This window comes from Zonotrichia albicollis, chromosome 8, assembly GCF_047830755.1.
Source record: "Zonotrichia albicollis isolate bZonAlb1 chromosome 8, bZonAlb1.hap1, whole genome shotgun sequence".
Classification (NCBI taxonomy): Eukaryota; Metazoa; Chordata; class Aves; order Passeriformes; family Passerellidae; genus Zonotrichia; species Zonotrichia albicollis.
Window position 1 is genome coordinate 4,602,197 of NC_133826.1, and position 27,363 is coordinate 4,629,559.

Genomic DNA, 27,363 nt, shown 5'->3' on the forward strand with positions numbered 1-27,363 from the left:
CCTGACACCTGAACAATGGAACATGCATTTAGTTGTAGCCCTCATGCCGCCTCCACACTTATCCACAGGGCTCCTGTGACAGCTTGAAGAAAGGCAGAGCACATTGCATATGTAAAACAAGAGGGCTCTGTGCTCATTACGGCCTTCATCATTTAGCTGCCAACCCAAAACATTTCCCTTTTCCACTCTGTAGCTGCAATATCTTTTGTGTGGTGGAAATTTGCCAAGAGATTCTGTTTTGGGTCATGGTCAAAGGGGTCAGTGCTTGTGTGAAGGAGGGTATTCCTCCAGGTTTTTTGAAGGGTTTTTGCAGGTTTTTTTGCAGTAGAAGCTCTGGAGAGGAGGACCCTGAGCATGGTTCACCTCTGAGGACACAAAATGCAGTGTCATTGCCTGCCCTTCTGGAGAATCACCGCTGTAATCTGATTAAGGACATTTCTCAGATGAGTCAAGTGGCTTTTGTAAATTTAACCACCTTTCCTGATCATCCAGCTGGTTAAACACACAGCAGTGGTGCCTCTCTTCACTGCTGTGGCAAGGACAGCCAAGTGCAGTGACCTGACTTGGGACTGTTGTTCCCAAACCAGAAAAACACAGATTTTTTTGAAGTGGTGACAGTACCTGAGTTTGTATATTTGAGTTTTTGCTTTTTTTTGGTGGGTTTTTTTTTTTTTTTTTTTTTTGAGGAAGAGAGGAGAGGTTTGATGATCATCAAGATCATCAGGATAGTCTGACTGAAGTGTGAGTTCAGCAGCTGCTGAATATTCAGCCTGTAGGCTTTGAAACCTCTCATAAAGGACATAACTTTATCTTGTCCTTGTGATTCTGTGCTTTGATTCACCTAACTAATGATTTATTATAACCTGGAGGGCAATAAAAAATACTGTGCTGAAGCTTTTATTGTTTCATTTTGGTTGGCATTAAATTTTGGTACCATCTTTTACTGGTGTTCCTAACTCTCCCTCCCTGTGTAAGTTCAGATTAATAACCCTGGTGTGAGGGCACGTGTTCAGCAGTGCTCCAGCTCATTCCTCTGCTGAAGATTCTCATCTCACTGGGCTCTTCTGCATCCCATGTTGTGTTTTCACAAGTTTGCATGAGGAAAAGAAGAGGATAAACATGGAGAGGCTGTTATTTATTTGTACCTCCCTGCTTGAAGGCATTGCTGCTGGGTTATCCTGGCTTTGGGAACTCCCAGGAAGGTATTTCAGGTGAGTTGTGATGGCCTCATCCAGCTTTCCCAGCACAAAAACAGCTGGAATCTCACCACTCTAACATCTCCTTCAGCAGTGGGAAGCTGGAGTGCTTTCCAGCCTGGATTCATGTGCTGCCTGTGGTGTCACATCACACAGAGACTTCACCTGTGAGGCTGGAACATCGTCCAGGCTGCAGCTGGGGCTTTGCAAACTCAGCATTGCTAAATTGCTTTATCATGCTGCTCTTCCCACTTTTGTGGATGGATGTAGCTGTTCCTGCCCAGGTTCTCTGCCACACTGAGCTGTTTTGTTGGAAGCTACCCAGAAAGGCCATGCAGAGGTATCAGCAGTCCCCAGATTCCAAACTCCTTGTTTTACCTGGTGGCTGAAGAGTTGCCAGATTTCAGGTCAAATCATGCCTGCAGATTTATCTGTGGGAATCTACAAAATCAGAGGGTTTTGGGAAAGCTGCAAAAGGCAGGCCTCAGACAGTAGAACTGTGATTAGAGCTAAGCAGCAGCCATGAGATTGGTCAGCAGAAAAATTATTTAAACTATGGAAAAGCAAGGGCAAATAGAACAAAGGTCTGTGTATTAACGCTTGTCTAGAATAACCCTCTAAGCTACAGAAAAGTTTATCTAGCAAGATATTAGGAAGGTTAAGGCTTAATAATGGAGCTCTGTGTGTTGTATTTTAAGGGTTACAAGTATTGTATTCAAAATAAGCAAGCATTGTTTTAACCAAAGGTACATGTGCTAATGGTGATTGGATAGAACTACTGTCAATGTGCTTTTGCTTTGTGTGATTGGTCACAAAACTTATAAAGTGAGTTGTAACATTAAGTTCTTGGTCTGCTGCCTGTGATGTGAGCTGCTGGCGTCTTCCCATCGTCACAACCATATAATGAGACTGATGCTGAAAAATAAAACAGCTCAAGGCACGTTCCATAGCAGTCCTGTCCTGTTTGTGATTTGTACAGAGCCCCTGGCTGGCAATATTTATCTTCCTTTTATATCCCATTTTAATTCCTCCTGTTTCTGTAAATCAAAAAGCTAGAGTTGAATACAGTAATTATTACCATTATAAACCGATATTGTTATTTATTTGTGGTGCAGCACCATAGGTCCCACTGTGGTGGACACGATAGGGCAGCACCACCAATGCCAGTCCCTCCCCAAACTCACCAGAACATGGAATTTCTTTTGTTTCAGGTTTTTCTGGTGGGATTAAGAGTTTTGTATCTGCCTGTGCATTCCAATTTATAAAAAGGGAAGGCAGCAATTTTTGAGCTGCTCCTGCCAGGGAATTTTGCCTGCTCAAACTGCCAGGCTCAGAGGGACATTGGGGCAGCTGATGTGACATTGACCCTGAGGTAGGAAACAGCTCTGTCTCAAGCACTGCCCTTATCTCCTCTGCTGTTAGCTGGTTATCTGGAGCCTACACCTTGCAACCTCAGGTGTATTGTCATCAATCATTCCCTATTTTCTTCTGCGTGCTGGTTCCTCTCTGCCCTTCCTTTGTTAATAACCCAGTTTGCCTATATCCATAAAAATATCTGATTGTGATACCATTTATCCAAAGCGCCACACATCCATCATGTGCTTATGAGCCAGATAAACAAGGTCTCCTGGGAAATATGCCTCCAGAAATATATAGGATAAATAACTATATCAAATGTATGGCAGTGTGCAAGAGGGGAAAATCCATTCATTAAAACCTGGGTGGAACTGCAGTGTTTTATTGTACCCTCCAAGCTTTTAGTTTAACTAAGAAACGTACATTTTTGCTGCTTATCTCATCTTGCACAACTCTCCTGCTGCCCACTTCAGCATGAGATATATTAGCTTCTTCCACTGCCATTGTAAATGTGTAATTGCTCATAATCTTTTTTTTTTTTTTTTTCCCTAGACCTTACAGGCAGCTTCTTCCTTTCTTCTGACTTCAGCTTCACTGCTCCTGGGTTTCAGCATGTGGATGTTTGAGCCCTGGGGTGGAAAGGGAGGAGAGGGGCACTCCCCACCTGCCTTTGGTGTTTGGAGGAAGCCCTTGGGTTTGTGTCTCAGTGCCTTGGGCTGTGAGGTGAGGAAAATTAACAATTGCAGGCAAAACATAGCTATTCTGCTTTTATTTATATGTTTCGTGGTGGGATTTTGCATGCAGTTTCTTTAATCACTTGGAATTATTATTTCTTTTTTTTTTTTTTTTTTTGGGTGGTTCTTCTGTGATTTACCCTTTCAGAAACAGCTCTAAAAGCTGAGGATGCAGGTTGTTTTCCTGCAGGCCCCATCTTTTCCCAGCCTCCAAGGCATCAGATCTTTCTGTTCATTAATTTCTCCCCTCTGGTCAAAAAAGAAGCATATTTGGTTTTCCGACTGAGGTGACTTTGTACTCATTTACTTGCAGGCATTTTCCTGAGTCCTAAGAAGTCGATGTAAAGGTAAGAATTGCTTGTGATCCAAACCGGTCCTTGGTGTAAGAGCCTTGTCTCATGTTCCCACATAACCAGGCAGCCTAATGCCAAAGAAAATTCATTAAACCACCTGTTGTGATCCTACATTTCACATTTCTTTGGATGTCCAAGTCACACTGATCCATGGATGCTTCATGCTGCTGCATTTCCTAACACAGAAGACCCCAAATTCAAACCCTTGGGAGCAAATTCCTCTCTGGGTGAACAGCTCCTTCACCTGGAATAGCAAGGTTGGCCCAAAAGGCCACAGCTTTGCCCCCCAGCAAAGGGATTTTTTCACAGAACAATCCATCTCAGGGACTGAGACAGCATGGTTTGTTGTTTTCAGCCCCTAGTTTCATTTACAAGCAAAAAAAATAGTGGTGAAAAAATTGGCCTTTGGCAAACATGCCCACAAAAGAAAATATGGGGCCAGGTCTTCAGGTGCCATAAATCAGCTGCAGTGAAGGGGCAACACTGATTTACATCAGCTGAGTGTCAGCCTGTAAATCCCCACTGACACACAGTTGAAAAACAAGCATTTCCAAGCACCTGAGCAATTTCTTTCACTAAACCACCATTCCTTTCTGCTCCCCCTCTCCATTCAAATGCCTACAGAAGGGCTGCTTTGTGCTTTGAGGTTTTGGTGCTGTTGTTGTTCATAATGCCTGATTCCTTCTCAGGGCTTTTTTTCCCCCCCTTCTCCCCCTGCAATGAAAAGCTCAGTAAAATGAAGTGCCATTGGCCTCCCGTCCATCCCAGGTTTTTGTGGCAGTTCATTAAGAACAGGGAGCTGCAGGCTCTCTCCCTGCTCTCTGGACACAGTTCAATACTGTGTGCATTCTTGTGCTGAGATTTACGTCTCACATTCAAAAAAGCCCCTTAAATCAAGCAGCCTGTTAGCATCTTCTCAGGCTCTGTGTGCCTGGGAGATAAAATGCCTGCGTGCTAATAGTCAATTCATCACTGATCTTACAGAGGAAAAGCCTTTGCTTGTGTGGGAACATCCTCTGCCCAACGGTTGCCTTCGAGCCTCTCTATTTATTGCTTTATTTATTTATTTATTTATTTATTTAAAAATCCTCATCAGCTTGAGCTTACATTCTGAAAGGATGCTTCAGCATCTTTAGGCTGAAGCCTTCTCCATGCAGAGCAGCATATGGCTTTGCTGCCAAGGCAGCCCTGGCCAATATGCTGGACTTACAGATCTGACAGTGCCAACTTACAAAAGTTTCGTGGTACATATGTCAATACCAACTGCATGGATGGTGAGCTTTTCCTGTGTTTCCCAAAGGAAAATACATAAACTGCCTGGGAGTCAAGCTCAGTTGTGTAAACACTCACAGTGAATTTATTTCATGACACGCTGCAACCCGGCAGTCACCCGGCAGCTCCTCCTCCTTTGGGTGGGTTGTGTGGCATCTCCTGTGCTGCAGAAGGGGTGCTGGGCACTGGTGAGGCAAAACCATCACATCTGGTGGGGCAAAACCATCACATCTGGTGGAGGTCCCATCTCATCTGGTGGGGCAAAACCACGGGAGCACTTGGTCAGGTTTCACACGGTGAATCCAGCAGATGCAGAACTGCGTCCCCGGTCAATGATTCCTCCCAGGGGTTAATTCCATCACATTCCTGGAGTATTTCGGGCCCAGCCCAGGTTCCAGAGCTCCCCATGCCAGGCACGTTGTGCTCTCAGCAGGCTCTGCTCTGGAGGTCCCTGCCAGCACAGGGCTGCCCGCCGTGCTGCGGGGCAGGGTTGGAGCAGCGCCGGCTGCGCCGTGCCGTCCCTGCCTGGCACGGGGACCAGCCTGACCAGCAGCTCCAGCGCCCGTCCGTCTCACCACCTGGGACACACAGAGAAAGGGAAAAACAAACAAAAAACGGAATGTCAGGTCTGGCTGAAGCTTCTCTGGATATCGATTCCCTGCTCTGTGGCAGCCAGGCCCAGGCTGTTGAGATCAAGGCACTTTGAAGCCAGGGGAGATGAATCAACATCACCCCAAACTGTAGCCATGATATTTTCTGGAAAATCCTTTCCTTAGGATTTTTTCTTCTGAGAAGCTGGGAGGCCTCAGGAACAAAATGTAAACAATGGTTATCTGCTGCTGTGGAATGCAACAGGTGCATCTGTGATTGGTCTCATGTGGTTGTTTCTAATTAATGGCCAATCACAGTCAGCTGGCTTGGACTTTCTGTCCAAGACACAAGCCTTTGTTATCATTCTTCTTTTTCTATTCTTAGCCAGCCTTCTGATGAAATCCTTTTTTCTATTCTTTTAGTATAGTTTTAATATAATATATATCATAAAATAATAAATCAAGCCTTCTGAAACACAGAGTCAACATTCTCGTCTCTTCCCTCATCCTTGGACCCCTGTGAACACCACCCCACCAAACACCGACAGCTCTTTCTTGTCCATCTCATCTGAAACCCTCTGGTTTTCCTTTCCCAAAGCACAGCTCACAGCTCTCTCTGCAGCAACTTCCTGCCTCTGACCAAGGCAAAGGGACAGAAGTCCCCTAAAGCTGTGGGGATGTTGTGGAAAGTCCCTTTGGAGATGGGTCATTTCAAAGCTTTTTCATTACAGTACAGACTGAGTTGTCAGGAGTGGTCGATACTATGGATTATGGTGGTGCTCCTGAATGATGGGAATGCTTGATGGCTGTCATTTACTGTCGTTTTTTATTTACTCATCTGGCCTTCAAGCCTGGCTTGGGCACTTTATTAATCCAGACAGTGCAAATGGATGTGTGTGCTCTTACTTAGTGCTGGCTGGGAAGCTGTGTTTTCCATCTGCTGAAACACTGTGCTTTTAAAAAACAAAATTAGTTTGGTCCTAAATTAGTTTTGCTACTGAAAATTTGAAATTAAAAATTTACCATGAGTTTAGAAATGTGCCTGTCCCCACTGTTGCTGAAATCAAGGGGCACAGGGCTGGCTGGTCCAGTGCTCTGCTTTGGTGGCAGGTCCTGGGCTTCCCAAGCAAATTCCTGAGATTTGGAGACTACTTAAAGAACCTGAGTTTTTTTTTTAAAAAACACTTTGCAGTCATTGAAGCCAAGTTTTGGCATTCAGCCTCACAAACCATCTCCCCAGCTCTGCTCCAACTCCCTGTCTCATCACAGCTTTGATTTCCCACTGGTGAGACCCCAGTGATGAGCCCACGGCTGAAGGCCTGGAGCTCTGCCTGGTGGAACTGCTCTGAAGATGGATTTTTCTGCCAGCTTCATGTGCTGAGATTTAGATTTTTTTTTTTCTTTTTTGTCATCATGAATCGGGACAAAAATATCCAGAGAGAGCTGCAACTTTTTTTGGAAATGAAAGAGCCTGTTCCGACCCTGGCTTTTTTTGCTACCCACTTAACTTTTTAGGATAGTATAGAAAGTGACAAAGAAAACATAAATATAAGCCTGTCACTTTGGAAATACATATTTTTTTCACCCCAAAATAGACACTCTAGTCAAAATGCATCCCAGGAATGGGTGGGAAATCTGGCAATGTAAAAAAATCTAGCAGTTTTTTACTAAAACAGCTTTTTTGATGGTGAGTTGTGTGAGCAGTTCCTTCACCTGAGCCTTTCCCCTTCCCTCCCTGCCTGCTGAGGTTTGTGCTTTTCCCCTTGGAGCACCCATCCTTAGCGGGATGCCACAAGCCCTCTAGAGGCTTGATTTAATCCAGTAATTAAATTTATTATTACTATCTCTATTTATAGTAATAACAAATTACAGAATGGTTTGGATTGGACGGGAACATCTCATTCCAACCCCTCTGCATGGGCAGGGACACCTTCCACTATCCCAGGCTGCTCCAAGCCCTGTCCAACCTGACCTTGGACACTGCCATGGGACAACCTATGCCAGGGCCTCACCACCCATACAGGGAAGAGTCTCTTCTTCATATCCAACCTAACTCTGCTCTTTTTCAATTTAAACCCATTCCTCCATCCCCTGAGCTGTTTGACATAACCTGTCAGAACTCAGTACATCCCTCTGGGTGCCCAGAGTTGCCAAGGACACCTCTGGGGGCTTGGAGACCCTGGCACGCAGCCCAGAACACCTGGGGATTTGATTATGACCCCTGGAGCAAGTTACCAGCTTTGTATGAGGACCTGAAAGTCACAGAAGTTTAAATAGTATAATATTAAAATTATCACAGGGTGAAAATGTAGATTTTAGGATTTTTGGAATGGGGGTTATGGGGACAAGATGGAGGAACTTGGGTGTGTCTAGCCTTTCTCCTTTTTCTTCTTGGTCTCCATTTTCTGCAGTGATGTTGGCACTTTGGGATTGGTCTAGAGTAGAAGTGCACTGTCTAACCTAGGTGATAGGTATTGGGAATTAAGTGTAAATATGTTATATGTAGTTTGTGGTATAAAAAGACAACACCACCCTGAGTGCGGTCAGAGTGCCTGTGGCTGCCTTGCTGAGCAGACCTCGGCTGGGCAGAAAGATAATTTTATAGATAAGAATTAATAAACAACTTCAAGACTGAAAACTGAAGAGCTCTGACTCATTCTTCAGCCGTGCAGGCCGAAACAGAGACATCCTGCACATCTCGGGGCAGCAATTAACAACCAACAACCCAAGATAACCCAGCCACAAAACACAGAAGGGATTGACGTGTGGATGCCAGGAGCTGTCGGTTTAGCCACGTGGAGAGGGAAATCCACCCCTTTGGGCTCTCACCTGGGCGCTGGGTGAGCTGGCAGGCGGCTCCTCGGTCCCCAGAGCGGCAGTGGCAGAAGCAGCTGTCCCCCAGCAGCACGGGCTCCCCGTTGTTGAGGCAGGGCCTGCAGCGGCAGGGGCTGAATTCCTGCAGGAACTCACCCAGAGCCCTCCTCAGGTGCTGCTCCTTGCTCTTCATGTGGCCGAGGTTGCTCCTGCGCAGGATTTCGTGGATGGGCTGAAACTGCAGGGATGGAGATGGATGGCATGAGAACAATTTCAGCTGGGCATCGACTGGGATGCTGTGACATTGCTGGATAAATTCAGGACTCGGGGAAAAACTCATTTGTCTTCCCCGACAGCTGCATGTGCATCATGCAAATGTGGTGCTGCCCCAGTGAGGACCCACTGTTCCAAAACCTTCCTCATCTTGGGGGCTTGTGTGGGATTGGCTTTTCTGGACATGCTTTGGGGTTTTAGTAGGGATTGGAATGATAAATTATAACACCCCAGTAAGCCCATTTTTTGGACTGATTTCTTAGTGCTGTCACAGTCCCTGGGATTCTTGCATGCTTTTTGCCTTTTTGAAGAAAATGTTTTGGTAAGAGCTTTGGACAGAGGGTATCATCAAAATTTATTGCCATCCTATCCCTTGCAGTGGCCAGATTGTGAAATACCCAGTAAATGCTGAGAATGAGGAATTTTGCCTATATATCTTTTGCCCTTTGATATAATGAAATAATACTGTCATCTACAGCTTCGGGAATGTAACTCACTCATCATATTTTCCAGCAGCAAGATCCAGTTCCTATATACCAGTCAGCAAAAATAGTCCAGTCTGGGCAGCAATTATAACTTGCCCAACTGAATATTAATATTCAATGAGTATTAAAGCTAAAAACTTGGGACTGTGTGAGGACACTTATTTACATTTGTCCATCGATGCTTCTGGGCAAATTCCCCCTGTTTAGGCCAGGAATTTGTTCCAGGGAAGAGCTGGGTGTCAGCTCTGTGAGAGTGATTTGGGGGGAGTATCAGGATCAGCTGGGCTTTGGGAAGAGCTCTTGGGCAAATTTGCACAAGCCTGTTTGACAAACTGAGGGGACTGCAGATAAGAGCTGCTGGAGTGGCCCCTCTGGTTGCAGGGAGCTCTGGAGAGGTCAGTGCATGGTTTACTGGAAAATAGAAAGGTCAGAGCATGGTTTACTGGAAAATAGAAAGATCAGTGCATGGTTTACTGGAAAACTGCAAGAAATCTTGCCCAGAGTTGATGAGAACTTGTGCAAAAAGGTGAATAACCTGCAGCTGGAACTGAAAGCATTTCTCTGTTATCAGATGTTTCTGCTGCTGCCCAGGAAAGTTTGCACAGTCCTTCTTGCCCTGCCAATAACACAGATAATTCCCAAATCCATTTTCCCTTCTCCCACTCTCTGTCAGAGCTTTCAGACCTGCTTTCAAATTAAGACAAGAGGGATAGAAATGGCAGCATGTCCCTGCCATGACAGAGATGCTTCCCTCACACTCCACAGCTTTTCCTGGAGCAGGCTGGTAATCTTGGCATCTTGGGGTACTTGTGGTCCTGCTGACCACAGCTGAGGAGTTGTGGCCCCCTCGTGCCTCTGCCAGCTCAGCCCTGGAATATTTGTTTGTAGGATCACTCTTTTCTGTCCCTTTCCATCCCCTCTGCTTACACCCATCTCCTCCCCCTCAGAAGCCCTATAAGATGTTTCACTGATCTTCCCATTTTATGGGGCATCCAGTGAAATAAAAGGGAAAATAGAGCCCTGCTGATTTTTACGGCCACAGACCATTTTTTTAGAGTGTGGAGAAAGGCAGGACCCACCTGACAAAGTAGCCAGGAGCTCCCTGCTCAGAGAACTCCTGGAGGGGGGCTGTCTTTGCAGAGCTTTTGCTGGGTAACAAAACACCTTCCCCAGCCCCCTGTGAGTGCCCTGCTCATACAGGAGGGTGGACAGCATCAGGGAGAATGCCAGGGATGAATACAACTACAATTCATTGTGAAGCTGTTGGGGAACACGTCAGAAACTTAACCTGGCACTAATCCAGCATTAAGCTCCTTGTCTGTCTCCCTGTGGATGCAGTCAGTGGGAGATGTACTCCCCATTGTGAAATGAATAAGAGGTTACCAGATCAGTGGCCCATTACATTTAATCTTGTTCTGTGATGGGATCACAATAAAAATACGAAATGATCTGCTCGACTACACTTTCATTCCTTAGAGCAGCAGAGTTTCTTCAACTGCAGAAAAGCCTTACCTGGAAATCAATAACAGCAGGATTATATTTTAATGACCTGCCCCAGTGACGATACATTTGGCCATCCCAACTCTTCAGGAGCCCTCCACTGGAACTGGTATCTCCCCCTCTAATCCGGGGAATAATATCTTCCACAACTGCACTGTGGCTCCCAGCATCTGCAGAGTGGAATGGCACAGGTATTATTCAGCTGCTGTTTCCACAAAAAAAGGCTGCAGAAACTGCTCAGTGGAGGGGAGATCAATTGTGCTGTCAGGGGCTGCCTCCCAGGATCGATGTGAGCTCAGTGCTCCCTGCTTGTGGGGTGAGCCCTGCCACCTTATCACAGGGTGACAACTTGAGCATCCCAAATCCTCTAAGCTGATAACACCTGAAGTCCTCCAGCCTTGGTTTCTGGGTAGGACATGGGCAAAGGGTCACACTGTCTGTAGCTCATTAGGAAATGTACAAATCTGGGGGTTTCTGCACTCTTTGAGTATTTTTTAGAGTCAATTTTGACTCAGTCTGTCACTGCTGTGGACTGCAGCCTCCTAGCCACCCCACAGCCTCTGTTTCTAATCCAGATATATTGCTGCATTAATTCCTGCTCTTTTAAGAAGGGATCAATACTCCTGGAGACATGAACCCAAATTTTCTGTAGTCCCACCTTGCCTGGGGGATGGTACCAGAGCTCCCTTCCTCACGCCTTGTGTGACCTTACAGAAATCTCTGTGCCCAAAACAAGTGACCCAAGGAGCCTCAGGAGACCCCAGCCCTGCTGCTGTACCAGTATTCAGGAGTCCTTTCTGTTTGCAGTCAGAGTGTTTCAGGCTTACTGCCAGATCCAGGTTCTCCTTGCTGGCTGTAATGCCAAGGGACAGCCCAACACAGGCACTTATCTGCTCCATGCTGATGGCTGCAAAGCAGAAAGCAGACAGGTAAATCCAGTGATTCGTGGTATTCCTTTTCCTGCTTCTCTTTTCTATCATTGAAGAAAAGATTCAGTTACTTTCATGGCTTGTATTTTGAAGTCAAAAGGTATTTTGGGCAGAGGACACTGGAAAACCCCAATATTTTATTGGGGTATATTGGACCTATCATATATGAAGTGTAAAAATATTTTCCTTAGAAAATATTAGAAGAAAGTAAAAATCTTAAGGCTTCAGGCACTGTTTGATCTATATATTTAACAACAAACTTTGGTTTTTTTCACAGACTAACTCATCACTAAAGCCAGGAACAGCAGCTGAAATCAATAGATCCTCACTAATTTTCCTAAATTCGGGATCTGAATTTAGGAAATCAGATCATTAATGGTTAAAAATCAGATCAGTTTAGGAATCTGATCATTAATGGGTTAAGCAGCACCTTCAGGAGTACCTTAGGAAAGGTGTGTGTGTGCTGAGAGCTGCCAGAGCTTTCCTGACTGCTGCTGCCAGCTCCACCACCACATACATCATGAAAATATGTAACTGGAGAGCCATGAAGCAACTGCAGAGGGGAGAAGGGAACTAATGAGGTGGTTTCACCAAGGTAAGCAATGTGCATATTTCATACAGCCTGGTTTTATGTAAGCACTTCAGTGTGCTGCAAATATAAGGCCGTCCTCTTTAGTAGTTAAAAAGTCCATTGATTTCAGTAAATGCAGGTATTGTAAATAACAGGTAACTTTTATATTGCTCTTTTTTGTCAAGAGGACCTTAAAGTGTTTTCCAAAGAAGCCTGGTGATGCATAGGGTGGTTTTGAAAGAGGTCAGTGGTGTTTGTGTGTTGTGGTTTGATGGTCTGAAGTTGAAACCTGTGTCCAAGTGCCACCCTGGAGCACTGTGTGCTGAACAGCCTCCCCTCAGCACTGGGGAGCAGGGCCGTGCCTTGTTGTGTTTAAAATATTGCCCAAATACTCATGGCTCTGTTTTTGTGGGATTATGGAGTGGTGTGGGTTAAAAAGGACCTTTAAGGTCCATCTGGTCCAGCCCCTCTCCCTCATGGGCAGGGACATTTTCAACTACACAAGTTTGTTCAGAGCCCCATCCAACCTGGCCTTGAATGTGTCTGGGGATGGGGCATCCACCACCTCTACAGGCAAGAGTGCTTCACCAAACTCATTGTAAAACGTGGCTTCTTTAATCTACATTGGCCTTCTTTTAGTTGAAAACCATCCCCCCCTTGTCCTGTCACAACAGGCCCTGATGAAAACCTGTCTTTGTAATGTCTTTTAAGCACTGGAAGGTTGCAGTGAGGTTTCACTGGAGACTTTTCTTGTCCAGGCTGAACAACCTAAATTCCCTCAGCCTTTTCTCACAGGAGAGGTTCCCCACTCCTCTAATCAGTTCTGTGGCCTTCTCTGGACTTGTCCCACCAGTTCCATGTCTGCTGTGCTGGGGATCCCAGATGCAACACTGCACATGGGGCCTCACCAGAGGGGCAGAATCCCCTCCACCACCTGCACGTGGCCTTGCTGGACCTCATGAGGTTCCCAAGGGCCCAGAGCTTGCCCAGGTCCCTCTGGGTGTCACCTGTAAGCTTGTTCCCTTCTTCCCTCCCTACAGGAGAGGCTCACTGGGACACAGATCTGCTCCTCGGCCTGGTGGATCCAAACCCTGCTTAGGAGCTCACCGTCCTGAGAAAAGGCCTGCAAACTGGTGAGAGCTGAAACAGGCTCCAGACCTGAGTTGGGAACTGCATCCCACTGCAAAACTGGGCCCTTGAGAAAGATTAAACGTGTAGCACTCAATTACTTGTACTAAACTGTTCAACAGTTGTAAACACAGTGGGTAAAGTTCACTCACCCAAAGCAGCATGAGTGATTGCTTATCTTGGTGCTGGAGTGCCATAAAATTAAACTTGAGGAACACCCTGATTAATTGATTTGCCATGGTTCCTGTTGAGTAATTATGTTCAGCGAGGGGCTGTCGATACCATTCGCCATTGGTCGTGGCAAGATCGAGTCTTGATAAATGAAAAGTGGTTATCACTGCAAAAGGGTGGCCTCAGTAAATATTAGTGCTTGAGGGGGGAGCCCTGATAGGGTTTTTTTTTTGTTTTATATGATATAATTTGCGATAGTTAAATGTGCTCGAGTGATAAGATTTACTGCTGCATTTTGAATTAATCAGAATATATGAAGACTCTTTCTAATTTACTCCATGCATAATGTTCCTCCCATAAATGTTCTTGTAATGTGTGAACACATTATACTGTTTTCTGCTAAATAATAGAACCATAACAATCTATTTTAAAAACAAGTAATGAAAAATATTGATGGCAGAGCAACGAGGGACCTCGCTCTGACATATGTATTTATTTCACTCATGACCACATCCATATAAGCCCTTGCAGCCTGAAAGCTGGGAATGGGTCTGGCAGCAAAACTGCAGCCCTGAGCTCTGCACTGAGCTGTGGATACCTAAACACAGGAGGTGATTTCATTTTCAAAATTCAGGTTCCCTAAATGCTCAAAGTCTGAGCCAGATGCTCAGTGACCGCCTGAGCTGTGTGTCATTTAGGGAGGACTCAGCCAAGGGATCTTTCTCCTGAGTTTGTGCTTTAGTCACTGGTGTATTAAAAAAATGAATATTCTGTGTTCCAGAGTCTTTAGCAAGCAGCCTGAGGATGCAGTGGTTGACCTAAAGCAGCCCTGTGGGGGCTCAGTGATGCATCTGCAGAGCTTCAGACTCATCTTAGGAAGCTCTGATTTTAAGACTTGAGCACTTGTATCCTGATCCTAACCATTCCTCAGGGAAGGAGGATAATCCTCTTGCAAACACAGCCTCCAAGCATGGCTGTGATCAACATTAGAGAAATCAGGGCTTTTTTTGCTAAATGCTTTCAGACAGTGGCATATCAGACACTGCAGGTGGGTCCTTCTGGGTCAGCACTGTGTGACACAGAGCTCTGCTGGCTTTGTAAGGGTGGACTTTCTGGCAGAGCCTGGATTAGATGAAAATTACAGAATGGTGCTGCATTAGAATGAAAATTGCATCTCTACTGGGGTGCATTTTTGTCTTTTGCTGGACTTCAGTATCCTTCTTTCCTAAGATAAGGCATCTTGTAGCAGTAAATCTCCTTATATACACAGCAAGCACAAGATAAAGTGAAATAATAGCCTGCCTCCACATGCTCTTGATTAATTCTTCCTCTGAAATTGGCAGTCTGCTTCCTGAAGACTTGCTTGCCAAGACCTTGTTCACTTCTATATCACTCACCCTTCAAAGTGAAGGAGTAATTTGAAGAGGCATCATGTTTCCAAACATTGGAGGTTCAGGAACTTGATGAAAATTCTCTCAATCAGTAATTTCTTGTGGAAAATTTGGCATGGTTAATGTGCAATATGGAGTGCATAGTTATCCTAATGCTGATGTGGCCCAACCATTTCAGACTAGAGGCAGAATCTGGGACAGAACCATGAAAATTATTGAAATTACTGAAATTACAGCAATTTGCACCTGTTGTCCAAGATCACAATTTCCTTCTTCATCAGTGTCTGGCCTGGAGTTACCAAGGCAGTGGCACCCTCAGCACAGCAGAGTGATGGCCCTTAGGGAAAATGGGATCTATTGTTGACACATTACAAATGTTGACAGCCTGGTTATTGAGCTAAAATCCCATATTATTGTTCTATATCCCGTGTTTTTTGATTAGGAAAAATGTTACATTTTTGACTTGCTAGCAATGGCAATTCTCAGGCTCTCGGTGTATGCAGTGGGTGTTTTGTCTAACTGAGATTTAGAGGTAGGGCCCTCCAGCCTCATACACTCCAATTTGTTGAGAACTGGAGCTAACAGGGGTCTGTTAATCTCCAGATGTGGCACTAAGCAGAGTGAAGTGGCAGAGCTATTGCTGAGTGCAGTGCAGTATTTCCATTTACAGAACATTGTGGCCCTTGCTATGAACAGGCTGAAATGTGAGAGGGCTGATTTACTGATCTCTGGGTGGCTCTGCAGCCTTCAAGCATTCCTGGTGAACAAAGATAACAAGAAATAGGAGAAGATTAGCAAGAAATGGAGAAAATGATGCTCAGGTTCCTTCCTTAATGACCAAACCCTTACCCAGACACTTCTGAAATCAAAGCAGGAACCACATTTGGTGACACTCAAGGTAATCCCAAGCCACGTGGCCAGTAATGCCACCAGGGTGGAAATACCAGGTTTAAAGCTGAAAACAGAGGATATATTTTGATTTTCTGACCTTTTCTTCGCATCTCCTCCTTATTGATGACAAGGATGTACTCAAAGACACCACCCATGGTACCAGATGTCATGAAGTGGGTGCCATAGTCGTTGATGAATTTGGCATACATGCCATAGTTGTAGGTGTCTGGGAGCTCCTGCAGGGAGAGCAGCACATCTTCATCCAAAACTATGTTGTCCCTTCTCATCTTGAAGCGGGCTGTCTGCACCTTGGTCACAGCTCTAATGAACCCAACCTCCTGCAGGTAAAGGAGAGAGGAGCTGCAGTCAACATGAATTTAAACAAGTGAATTTCTAGGCTTTACGCTTGCAGGGGAAAGCCTGAGTCTCTCACTGTCAGTGCATGCATGAAAACAAGCCTGATTTAAATGAAATAATGGTAATTCTTTTTTTAAAATCTCTTTCTGATTTGCTGTGGAGGTGGAGGACCTTGGGGGGTTGGATACTATGGGTGTTTTATTGATGTGTGAATATGATCAGAGTTGGGCTCCACATAATTCCCCTCCATTCTCTGTTTCTGCAACTTCTTTTTCCAGTTTCCTTTCCATAATGTTTATTCCCTTTTTTACTTATTTCACAAACTAAATGAATAGCAAAGAACAGGGGTCAAGCCCAGCCCATCAGAGGGGAGATTCCTTGGCCAGAAAGGTGCTGATGGAGGGAGAATTTCCTGGATATACCACCAGCTCCAAGGCTCCACCTCTGTTTTTGCCATTGCTTTGCACAAGTCTCCCCTTGTGCAACACGAGCAGCCCTTTAAATGATTCCTCCAATAACTGATCATTGTTTAGCTGCAAACATCATGTGAGTCTGGACAAGGGCACAGTAAATACTATAATGGTACTCATTTCAAACAGCTTTTAAGGGCATTTTAACTCGGAACACCATCAAAGTAATTCTTCTTTATTGTTTTCTGTCAGCAGCCCGGAGAGAAGTGGAGATGGGGCACAGTAAATGTGGGAAATACCAGCACTCATGTTATTAGATTGGAAAGAGGTCATCCCTGCCAGTCCATGATGCAAGCCCTCTGTGAGAAGTACACCCTATTATCAGGTGCTATTTTTTTCAGTGTGGTATTTTAACCTCCTGTTAAAAGTAGCCTATTTCCCCGTCACGAGGCAGCTCGTATTAATTTGAGCAAGATATATTTGCTACTAGAGATCATTCCTTGAAGATAATTGTTTTGATCAGCATCTTGATATTCCCTCCTCCCTCATTGTCACTTTCAAGCATTTTTTTATTTATGTGCTCAATGTAGCCATGAAACAGGATGGGGTGAGATGACATGTGCCGTGGCACTCCGTAATTCAATTTTATTCCCACTCCCTGTTTGCTGAAACATACCAAGAACAGCAAACAGGATTCCTAACGATCATACATTTGCAATTACATGAACAAATTAAGGTACAATTACCCTGTGTTAAAAAATGCAATTGAGAGAATAAACTGACATAAGTTACAGCCAGACCATGCCATGCACAGATGATACGACTGGAGCAGATGCATCACTGATCTGCTTGGTTTGGTTTTTTATTACCTTTGCATCATATTGTGTGAAATTCTTCAGGGATCCTTTGCCACCTGATAAAGTGAGGCCTAGGTTTAGCATGACATCTGAACCTCCAGGCCCAATTCCAATGTTGAAGCCTGTTGTTTTGGATTTATCACTTTTAAGGGCGTCGAGCAGGTCCTTTGAATCGTCGTAAAACTCAAAAGCAAATCCAGAATCAGCATGAGCCTAAAATGAAAGGAGCAGACATTAATTTTTCAGGGGCTTCCCTTCCTTTTTAATCTCTATTTCTTGAAGGAATACCACTGTTAAAGCCCATGATGCTCCTGACAGCACCAGCACTGACTTCAGTGAGTGTGGAAGAAGGAATTAAGTCCTGTGCCATTTCATTTGGAAATATGTGAGAAATGTGGATAAAGCCAAGCATTTTGCTTCTTCCATCTCCAAGCAGGGGAAAGGTCTGTGTTTAGCCACTCAAAGCCAGAGCTGGTAATGGTAGCTATTAAGACAGCCTGACACTTCTCATTATAAAACCTTCCTTCCAGTTCCTTACAGCTCTGCCAAATCCTAATAATTTGGACTGAACATTTTTTTTTCTCTCTCCAGCCTGCTTCTGGATGAATTTATTTAGGAAAAGGAAAATTCAACATCTATTTACAATGGCAAGGCTAGAAAACAAACATTGTTTTGCCTGTGTTTTAGAGAAGTGACCTTTTCCTTGACAGCTCTGCTTTGCTGGCACGTGGAATCGAGCAGCTCTGCTGAGCCTGAGCTCTGTCATTTGCCAGCTCTGTAAAAAGCCAGCCCCATTTTCAAACTGGGGACTAAGGGACTCTGCCTGCTGCGAGGGCATGAAAACTACTTGCATTGAGTAGTATTTCCCAGGAATAATGTGTTTTCATTCATTCTTGTCAAAAAACACAATAAATGTTTAACAGCGTGTCCAAGGCACCCACTTAGGATGTGGGAGACCCAAACTGAATCCTTGCTCTGCTTGGATCAGTGTCCAACATCAGACATGACCTTACAGACTGTAGGTGTTGTGATCCCTGGTGATGGGTTGCAGGATCCCTGTCTCACTCAGAATTCAGATTTATGCCATGCCACAGACTTAAAATGCTTTCAAAGATTGAACCAGCAGCATTGTTACCATTTTACACACAGCCAGCTCAGTCCCTAGAGAGGTGCAAGCTCTACAGCTCAATAATAGCAGAATTTAGAGAAAATTTAGCAGAATTTTTAGAAAAATTTAGACCTCTCACTTGGCTCTGCCTGGGCCAGAGGAAGCAGTGGGGATGCCTGGGTGACACAGCATGTGCATTCCTTGAGGCGCCATAAACCAACATTTACACATCGAGTGCCTGCTGGGGTACCTTAAAGAGAACTGGAGATGGAATGTACCTGATATCTTTGTGGAAAGTTGTTGGAACCCAGGAAATTCCTCTGGCTGCCCTGGAGGACTCGAGACCCTGCCAAGGGGCTCAGAGACCTTGGCACAGAGCCCAAGGCCCCTGTGCCTTTAATCTTGACCCATGGAAAAAATTACCAAGTTTTATATAAAGAATTACAAGTCAAGAAAGTTTAAGTAGAAGGGTAATGAATTTATCACGGGGTGAAAATGTAGAATTTTGGGGTTTTAGAACGGGGGTTCAGGAGGCAAGATGGATGAATCTGGGTGTGTACAGTCCTTTCTCCTTCTTCTTCTTCTTGGCCTCCATCTTCTGCTGTGATGGTGGCACTTTTGGATTGGTTTAGAGGAGAAACTCACTGTCTAACATAGGTGATAGATATTGGGAAGTTATGGTAAATAATGTACATGTAGTTTTTAGAATAAAAGATAACACCAGTGTGCCTCTGTCTGTCCTGCTGAATGAACCTTGGCAGCCCAGAGAAAGAATTTTATAGATAAGAAACAATAAACAACCTTGAGAACAAGAATAGAAGAGTTCTGACTCCTTCTTTGACAGCCGGGCTGGGAAAAGAGACTTTCTAACGCATCCCAGGGTCACTGTGACCAGCAGAAATCCCGAGAGGAAGTCTGGCTGTTTTGCTGAGGAATTGCTGCTAAATTTGGCTTCCTGCAGACCAGGAACTCACCAGGAACTGGTACAGGTGGAGGTTGTAGGGCTTGCGGAAATACTTCTCATCATCCCCATAGTGCAGGCGCTCGCAGGCAGCATCATAGCGCAGCTCCCGCCACTCCCCGTTGTACACGTACTCACAGAACCCTCCAAAATACCCCGGGTCATAAATGTTCTGCCTCCCTTCCTCTGTCAGGATGTTGTACCTTGGAGAGAGGAGTGTGAAAAGTGCATTTTATATGGCTCTACGCAGATATTTTCTATACGTATTATGTTGTGTTGATTAGTAGGGCTGTATTAACGTTTTAATAGTATGGCAAATGTAGTTTTGTAGTTAAAATAGGAACTATGTATGTGGGATGTTTTTTTAAGAAAAGAATGAGGTACTCGCACCAGATAGCCACAGGACATCCAAATCTTTCAGAAAAAGAGAATTTATTGCTCTCTTATCAGAAGCAACGAACTTCTTCCTGCCTTGCTTAGCCATGAAGACACCGTCAGGGTTAAGAGGAAGAAATTGACACTGACAAGACTGAATCCTTTGTTTGAATGGAATTTATGCATCATGTATGAGATGCATGAATATTCAACAGGCTATTGCTTTTAAGGGTTAATCCTCTGTTAATGTGTGTCCTTTTCTGGGCTTATTTTGCCCAGAAAAAGGTACCTGGACTTCCATAACTCTTTATTTCTATTGTCTCATATTGTCCTAATCCAAACAGTCCAAATTATTATTACTCTAATTAAATTACTAGTTTTATAACCATTTTTTTACTAATTAACTTTAAAAAATTTAAAAACAAGTGATGAGCGCTTTTCACAAGGAATTTATCCATCACTCTGGTTTTATTGCCTTGGTCTCTGTCACAGGTTCTCCTGTCACTGATACCCCCACCACCAGGTTATCCATCCTCAGGCCTCCTGAGGAACTGGAATAGAGCTTAAGGCGGGGTGGGGTTTGTTATCTCCTTGCTGTCTCCTTCCCAAAGCTACCAGGAGGCAGACAGCCATTTTATTTCCAAGGCATTCCTTTGGGCTCACATGCAAGAAATGGAAGAAATGAGTGAAGTTGCCCAGCCCCTCCCAGCAAGCACAGCTATGAAAGTCCCAAAGTCCTGGAATTCCTCCAGGTTCCTCTTGAGCCTAATGCATCTCATTGTCACAAAGTGCTTCCTGGCATTCTCTGCAATTATTTTCTGTCTTAATTTAATCTCTTTCTTTTTAATAATGGTCCCGTTTCTCAGGGTAGTTAACACCCTCCCTAGACATGAAGCCTGTGCTTTGCCAAGTCTGTCACTTATTATTTCCTTATTCCTCCTTCTTCCTGCTCTCCAGCCCTCACAGCTGCTGCCCTCTGAAATCCCTCCTATTACTTAGTATTCCATGTAATTGCATGGCCCAAAGTGAAAGCTTTATTCAAACTAGCAGCAGCGCTGCTCTTCTCAACAGGGAACCATCTTTAGGACTAAGATAGCAAATGCCACTGCTTTTGTGTATTCTGCAGGAGAAACACTCCAGAGAGCAGAATTAAACAGGGTTCTCAGTGGTAATTAATGCATGCCTTGTAAAACTTTTGATGGACCCTCCCAGGCCCTGGGCCAGGGTGACATTTATCTCGTGGACCCCAGAGAGTGCTGGATTGAGCTGATGGGAAAGTTACACAATGGCTGGCTCCATCCTCATCTTGCAGCCCATGTTCATGAAATCCTAGAATGGTTTGGTCTGGGAGGGACCTTCAAGATCATCTCATTCCAATCCCTCTGCCACAGACAGGGCTGTGTTCTCCAAGGGAAACTGGGCTTGGTTAAAATACAAGGTTTTCAACAGAAGTGTCACAGTCACAATTTGTTTTTCAGTTCCATTTTATTCTGGATTTATCTTTTGCCTGTATTACCTAATCAAAATTTGAAACTGAGCAGGGAAACATTTTCCATGGATAGGAGTATTTACATATACTCGTGTGGAGCTCAGGCTCTCTGCCTTGAATCTGTGCTCTGAAGTCCTAAATCCTGGAGCTCAATCTCCTTAAGGGTGAATGCCAGCAGGGTGCTGCATCTCCAAAGTCTGCTGTTCGCTTTAGTCTCTTACCTTTAACAACTGGAGGAAGCTGTGAGATAACTGGGATCTATTTTTTCAGGAGTAAAAAAGGGCATCACAAGCACTGTGGTCAGGCAATAGATCTGAGACAGAGGATTGAAATAAAAGCTGGAATGAACCCTCATTGCCACCCATGGTCACTTGGGACAGCACCTCCCCTTTGGGTACAGCCCCCTATCAATTCATGGATCACTGCTATCCATGGATCACTGCTATCAGTGAGGAAGAGCAATATAAGAAACATAATCCTGTTTTGATTGCGAGAGGAGCAGCTATTGATTAATTACTCACCCTTGGACTATTTTTTCCACCCCCGGGATTGGGAACAGATGTTCACAAGGGCTTTCAATATCTTCATCCTCACAATTATCCTCATCAGAGCCATCTCTGCAGTCCCAGTCTCCGTTGCACACGAGATGCCGTTGAATGCAGCGCCCTAAAGTGCACAGATGCAGGCGGTGGCTTATCCCCCCTCCAGAAATCCTGGCTGCCAGCTTGCATTGATTGTGCTGTTTTTCACCCACATCTCAAGGCCACAAGAAGTTATGCTGCGTGTTAAGCACAGCGTTATTCCATGGGGAATTGACTTTTCCAAGCTTCTGGGACCTAAACACAGCACAGAGTCCAAGCTGGCCACTCCCATGGGCTTCTGTCAGGTGAGAATCAAGGAGAGGTCACCTCCCTGCCCTGACTTTATTTTCTAAAATCACACTCTTGGAAAGTTGCTGTAGGAATAGCTTCACCCCTTGGCTTAAGGATGTCAACTCCATCTTATTAAAGTGCAAGGTTTCCTCTTCCCATAGCAGGAGGCACTTGGGGAGTTTATTGCTATAATTAATTGCAAGAATGGATATTTGCAGGAAAGGCAATGTGGAAGGGCTTTTGCTTCTGGGAGTGTGGAGAAAGCCTTGAGGAGAGCACTGGCACTGCTTAATTTACCCCAGTGGAGTGATGATAACCTGCTCCAGCTGACGAGCTGGTCACAGAGCTGGCCTGTGGCTCCAAATTTTGATCGAATTTTCATTAAATGCTCAGGAAGGAAGTTTGAGCCATTTGTGTAGAAACAAAAACCTGTCAAGGCTAGTCAAACTTTCAGAGAACAGCCGTTTTATATCCTGATCCTCAGAGCTGGAGGTGGCTAAAAATAACTAAATCACCCCAACAGATTGCTGGTTGGATTGATGACTGAACTCTGTCTCTAGCAGGGGAGAACGTGGCGTGCTGTGGGAGCGGAGGGGAGTGTGAGCACACAGCACAGCACTTAGAGCAGAATATTCCTACTCTCTTTGTTCCACTGAAACATTCACATTCTCCATGCCACACAGCCTTCTTTTCTACCCAAATCTGAGTGCAGCATGGATGGGTTTCTGTAAAAGTGGGGGGAAAAAACACTGAAGAGGGGAAATTCCCTGCTTTCTCTTGTACTGGTTCACCCTCCTGCTGCCCGGGAGAGGGGGCTGATACCCCCAGTGTCAGAACTCAGCACATCCCTCCGGGCGCCCAGAGTTGCCAAGGACCCCACCAGAGGGCTCAGAGACCCTGGCATGCAGCCCAGAGCACCTGGGGATTTGATTATGACCCCTGGAGCAAGTTACCAGCTTTGTATGAGGATCTGAAAATCACAGAAGTTTAAATAGTGTAATAATAAAATTATCACAGGGTGAAAATGTAGATTTTAGAATTTTTGGTATGGGGGTTATGGGGACAAGATGGAGGAACTTGGGCGTGTCTAGCCTTTTGCCTTCTTCTTCTTGTTCTCCATTTTCTGCAGTGATGTTGGCACTTTGGGATTGGTTTAGAGTAGAAGTGCACTGTCTAACCTACGTGATAGGTATTGGGAATTAAGTGTAAATATGTTATATGTAGTTTGTAGTATAAAAAGACAACACCACCCTGAGGGCGGTCAGACTGCCTGTGGCTGCCTTGCTGAGCAGACCTTGGCTGGGCAGAAAGAAAATTTTATAGGTAAGAATTAATAAACAACTTCAAGACCAAAAATTGAAGAGCTCTGACTCGTTCTTCAGATGCACAGGCCGAAACAGAGACATCCTGCACATCTCGGGGCTGCAATTAACAACCAACAACCCGAGACCCCAGGAAGGATCAAAACCTCTTTGTCAGGGCTTTGTGCCTGGGTCACTCACCTGTTTCCTTGCACTGGAAGTCCTGCCCACACCCTGGTGGCCCTGAGCAGGGTGTCTCAGCTCGGCAGGCTTGCTCATCCCAGAGGTGCCCGGCACAGCGTCGCCCTCCGAACTCTGCCGGCCGCTCCAGCCGCCGGTACCGGTGCTGCAGGGACACAGCCATGCGTGTGACACACAGACATCCCCTCCACAGGCCACAATGCAATCATTTTAACAGCTATTCATGTTAAAAATTTCATTTTCAATAGGTAATCCTAATTTATGTGTGTGTGTGGCTTGAAGACTTCGTGCGTGATAAAGGCAGGAAGGTCAGCAGAGAGTTGAGAGATCAGGTTTGCCTGGAGTTCGTACATGTGAACTTAGAATGGCTGTTTAAAAAGTATCTCTCTGTTTTATACCTTGGAAAAATATGGCATTTTTCCAGCTGCATATGCTTTGTCCTGCAGTGCACCAGGCTCAGATGGACACAGACACTAATTACAACACTGATCCTGCAACATTTTTGATGGATTATTAATGAGAATTGCTGCTCTTTAAACTAGGAAGGGGGGGGGAAAGAAAGGGAGAAAAGCCATATTATTTACAGATAATATATTGTCTATAAGCACAGGAACAAAAAGGCAGGGGTAAGATAAAAAATTATGTCAGGTATGTGAAAATAAATTCTCAAACTATGAAGACATATGTGAAATGTTATAAAAATATGAGAACAGGAGCTGATGCATGAAGGCTGCTTCTTATTTCTTTTTGCTGGACTATTTGCATTAAGAATCAGGGGATACTTAATTAAATCTGAGACAGAAAAGGAAGAAAGTCTTGGGCAAGTATTCTGGCCTGATTCTTCCACCATTTGCCTTGATTTTGCTTTTCCTGTTCTGCTGCCTCCAATGAATTTATTCCCCAGTTTACACCAGGGTAAATAAGAGCCTCTCTAGCAGAGGAGCATTTCCATCATATTTGGATGAGTTTACTGGCTGCTTCAGAATGATGAATATGTATAATATATATAATTAATGTGTGTACATCCTCATCACAGACACATCTGAAGATAAATGAATACATTACAGCGGATCCTTACTTTTTTCTCTTGGCAAGGGAAGCAATCAGTCCATCCTGACCACTGGCTCAGCTGACAGTCAACAGGAGCTGGAGAATTAACATCTCTGCTGCTTCTTCTAGGGAGGGGAAGAAAGAGTGCTCTAAGGTCTTTGAAGCTGTGTTTTGAGAGGGACTGAAGGCTACAAGGGGGAAAAATATCTCAGTGTGTGTGTTTTTCCACCAGGAAGCTGGTTTGTAGGAAATGGGAAGAAACCCAAGATGTCCCATCCAAGTATTCACCATCAGAATTGAGCAGGTGCAGCACCTGGGGATTTTGTCTTGGGATTCATGCTCTCCCAAGACATCTTTGCCCTTCCCAATAGGTAGATTGCAATTAAAAGAATATATATATATTTTTTGGGTTTTTTTAAATGTGACCAATCATCCTGAGTAAACAGAAGCAATGTTGTGAAGAGACGGGGTTTAGAGAAAAGCTAATTTTTTTGCCTTTCTTTTCAGAAGCACATCACAGTCTCCAGGAGCAGGGATGTTTATCACTACTGAGCCTGTTTTGATGTCACTTTCTTTACACCCATGTGGGCTCATGGTCAGGATTTTTCCTGGCCAATGTGAAATCAGATCCTGCTTTCCATGGGCTTGGTGGAGAGCTGGGAATTAGAGCACCAACAGTGCCTTGTGCTGTGAGAACAAGGTACAAAGGACCTTGACCAAGAAATTTGCTGGTTGAGTATTTCTAAAGCCAAATATACAAATTCTGAGAAGAAAATCACTAAAGGAATGTTATGAAAGGAGAAAAGGGCAAAGGTATGGTGTTGTAGTGGCTCTTGGGTCGGACTCTCTGCACATACTCTGAATATCACTACACAACAGCCAGAAAACACTTCTCCTGCCTCCCAGCCCAGCCACTACAATCTCTAGTTCTGCCTCTACTTTAAACCTTCATTTGTTTGAGCCATTTCTTTGTCTTAAGGAGCAATCTGTGCCATGCAAACACAACCCTGCATTTGCCACAGCCTTCAAACCATTTTAAAGATTTATTCAAGTCAGAACATTATTATTTTTATTATAATTTTGGTGATTAACTAATGAGCAGTCTTTTTTGTTTACAAGACTGCAGTCCAAAGAGAAATATTGATAATAAGCAGAGGTGTGGACCTCATGGGGGATTCATCAGAGGCTGGGCAAGAGAGATTTACTGAACAAGTAAGGGAGCCTGTGGGTGCAGATCCTGTGTGAGGTGAAAACCCAGAGCCTGCAGGAACCCAGGGCTGGGGGACATGCAGGTATCAATGCCTTTTTGCTGTGACAGGAGGATTTGTGGGCTGCATCCTTCAGCACTTCCCAAAGTACTTAATTGGCTCACCTTTGATTGGATTTTACATTTACCTCTTCATTACTCTGCCTTGTTTGATAAGTTCATCAAACATCAAAAATCTTGTCTTTGTTCATTTTCAAAAGGGATTATCGGAATAAGCCTTCATAATTAAGTGTATCACTGCCACAGTTTTTTCCTTTCTGCCGTCTCCTTGTCTCCATGTTCCAATTATCACTGATACCTTTTTTTGATCCTCCTAAATCATATTTGCCTTTACAACAAGCTTGAAATTAATAGCTGTAGAAAAAACCCTCCACCCATTTTCCTATTATGACACTGTAGCTTTAGAAAAAATGTAACTTGTTTATTCTTTTCCTTCAAAGCCCAAGTGACACTTGGTTAATAATATTGTTCATGGGGAAAAAAAAAACCTGAGGAATGAGGATCTGGCTTGGACTGAAAACTGGGTTATTCACGTGCACTTGTTAGCTTCGTGTTGTCGAGTGTAAAATAATTAGAATGCAAAAGAATATGAAAAATATTAACTCATAAATCATCCTGTATAGAGAATTCATTTCAAGTGCCCAAACCCAGCCTGCTAATTTTGGTAAGGAAGTTTAAGAAGGCTTAATAGTCATCTGTAAAAGGAAAATCATTGTGCAAACAGTTCCTTTAAGAAGGAATTATGATGCTCAGGCTTTGGAGATCTGCCAAGTTTTAATTTTTTTTTTTTTTTCCCTGGTAGCTTTGTGCACATGCCTCGAGTCAGGACCAAACTGATGGGCTGATTGATGTGCTGGTAATTCCTGCATGGAAAAGAGGGGAAGGGACCAGACTTACCTGTGGGAAGGCAGTGCCTGGAGCTCCCTGCACACCTGGGCTGGTGTCAAAGCCAGTGAGCATACAGTCAGGATCCAGGCACAGAGCTGGGCCAGACCCCACCACATTGCTCTGCCATACGTGGATGTTTGCTGCAGATCAGCTGCAAAACAAAGCTTTCAACTTTTCAGGACTGCTGGAAGGAGCATGGAGCCCACCAGGCTCCAAAATGCTGCAGTAAATCATTGACAGCAGCACAGATCCAATCACAAAGAATCAGGACACATCCCAGAGGCCTTTGCCCTTTTGGAAACAAATTCCCAGTTTTCTGGCAAGGAAATATATTAAACTGTGCAACTGTTTCCACATTAAAGTCAATCAATCCTATTGCAGCAGTGTGATTCTTACCCAGCCTGCGCCCTCCTTTTAATTTGAAGGAGGAGGAAACTTGTGTTATTTCCCACTGTGACTTCCCTGTAATTTTGATGTGTCTGGTTGCTGACCAGGGAAAAGCTTCCCAGTACAGCAAATTGGAGATTAGCACAAAATTGTGTTATGAGGAACGTGTACCTTGCAGATACACGA

The 27,363-nt window shown here is 44.5% G+C and overlaps 1 protein-coding gene across 1 annotated transcript; it reads right to left on the reverse strand.

The window, feature by feature from the left end:
* Window positions 1-3,376: 3,376 nt before the first annotated feature.
* C8A (complement C8 alpha chain) lies at window positions 3,377-27,028 on the reverse strand. The gene is made up of 11 exons (XM_074545727.1): window positions 26,800-27,028; window positions 24,664-24,760; window positions 23,586-23,730; window positions 21,733-21,877; window positions 19,361-19,550; window positions 17,291-17,491; window positions 15,752-15,992; window positions 11,352-11,480; window positions 10,586-10,743; window positions 8,331-8,553; window positions 3,377-5,489 (listed from the first exon to the last, which is right to left on the reverse strand). Exons 1-11 carry the CDS (start codon window positions 26,904-26,906, stop codon window positions 5,338-5,340), a joined length of 1,788 nt encoding a protein of 595 aa, XP_074401828.1. The 5' UTR covers window positions 26,907-27,028; the 3' UTR covers window positions 3,377-5,337.
* Between the last annotated feature and the right edge of the window lie 335 nt (window positions 27,029-27,363).

What these genes read in the sequence shown, in the direction of transcription:
- C8A (XM_074545727.1), bottom strand. Translation starts at nt 26,906, where the DNA reads ATGTGGTGGGGTCTGGCCCAGCTCTGTGCCTGGATCCTGACTGTATGC. An exon ending in GTGGAAAAAATAGTCCAAGG is followed by an intron (nt 19,551 to 21,732) that starts GTGAGTAATTAA and finishes CCTCTCTCCAAG; the next exon opens with GTACAACATCCTGACAGAGG. An exon ending in GGAGGAGATGCGAAGAAAAG is followed by an intron (nt 11,481 to 15,751) that starts GTCAGAAAATCA and finishes TCTGCTTTGCAG; the next exon opens with CCATCAGCATGGAGCAGATA.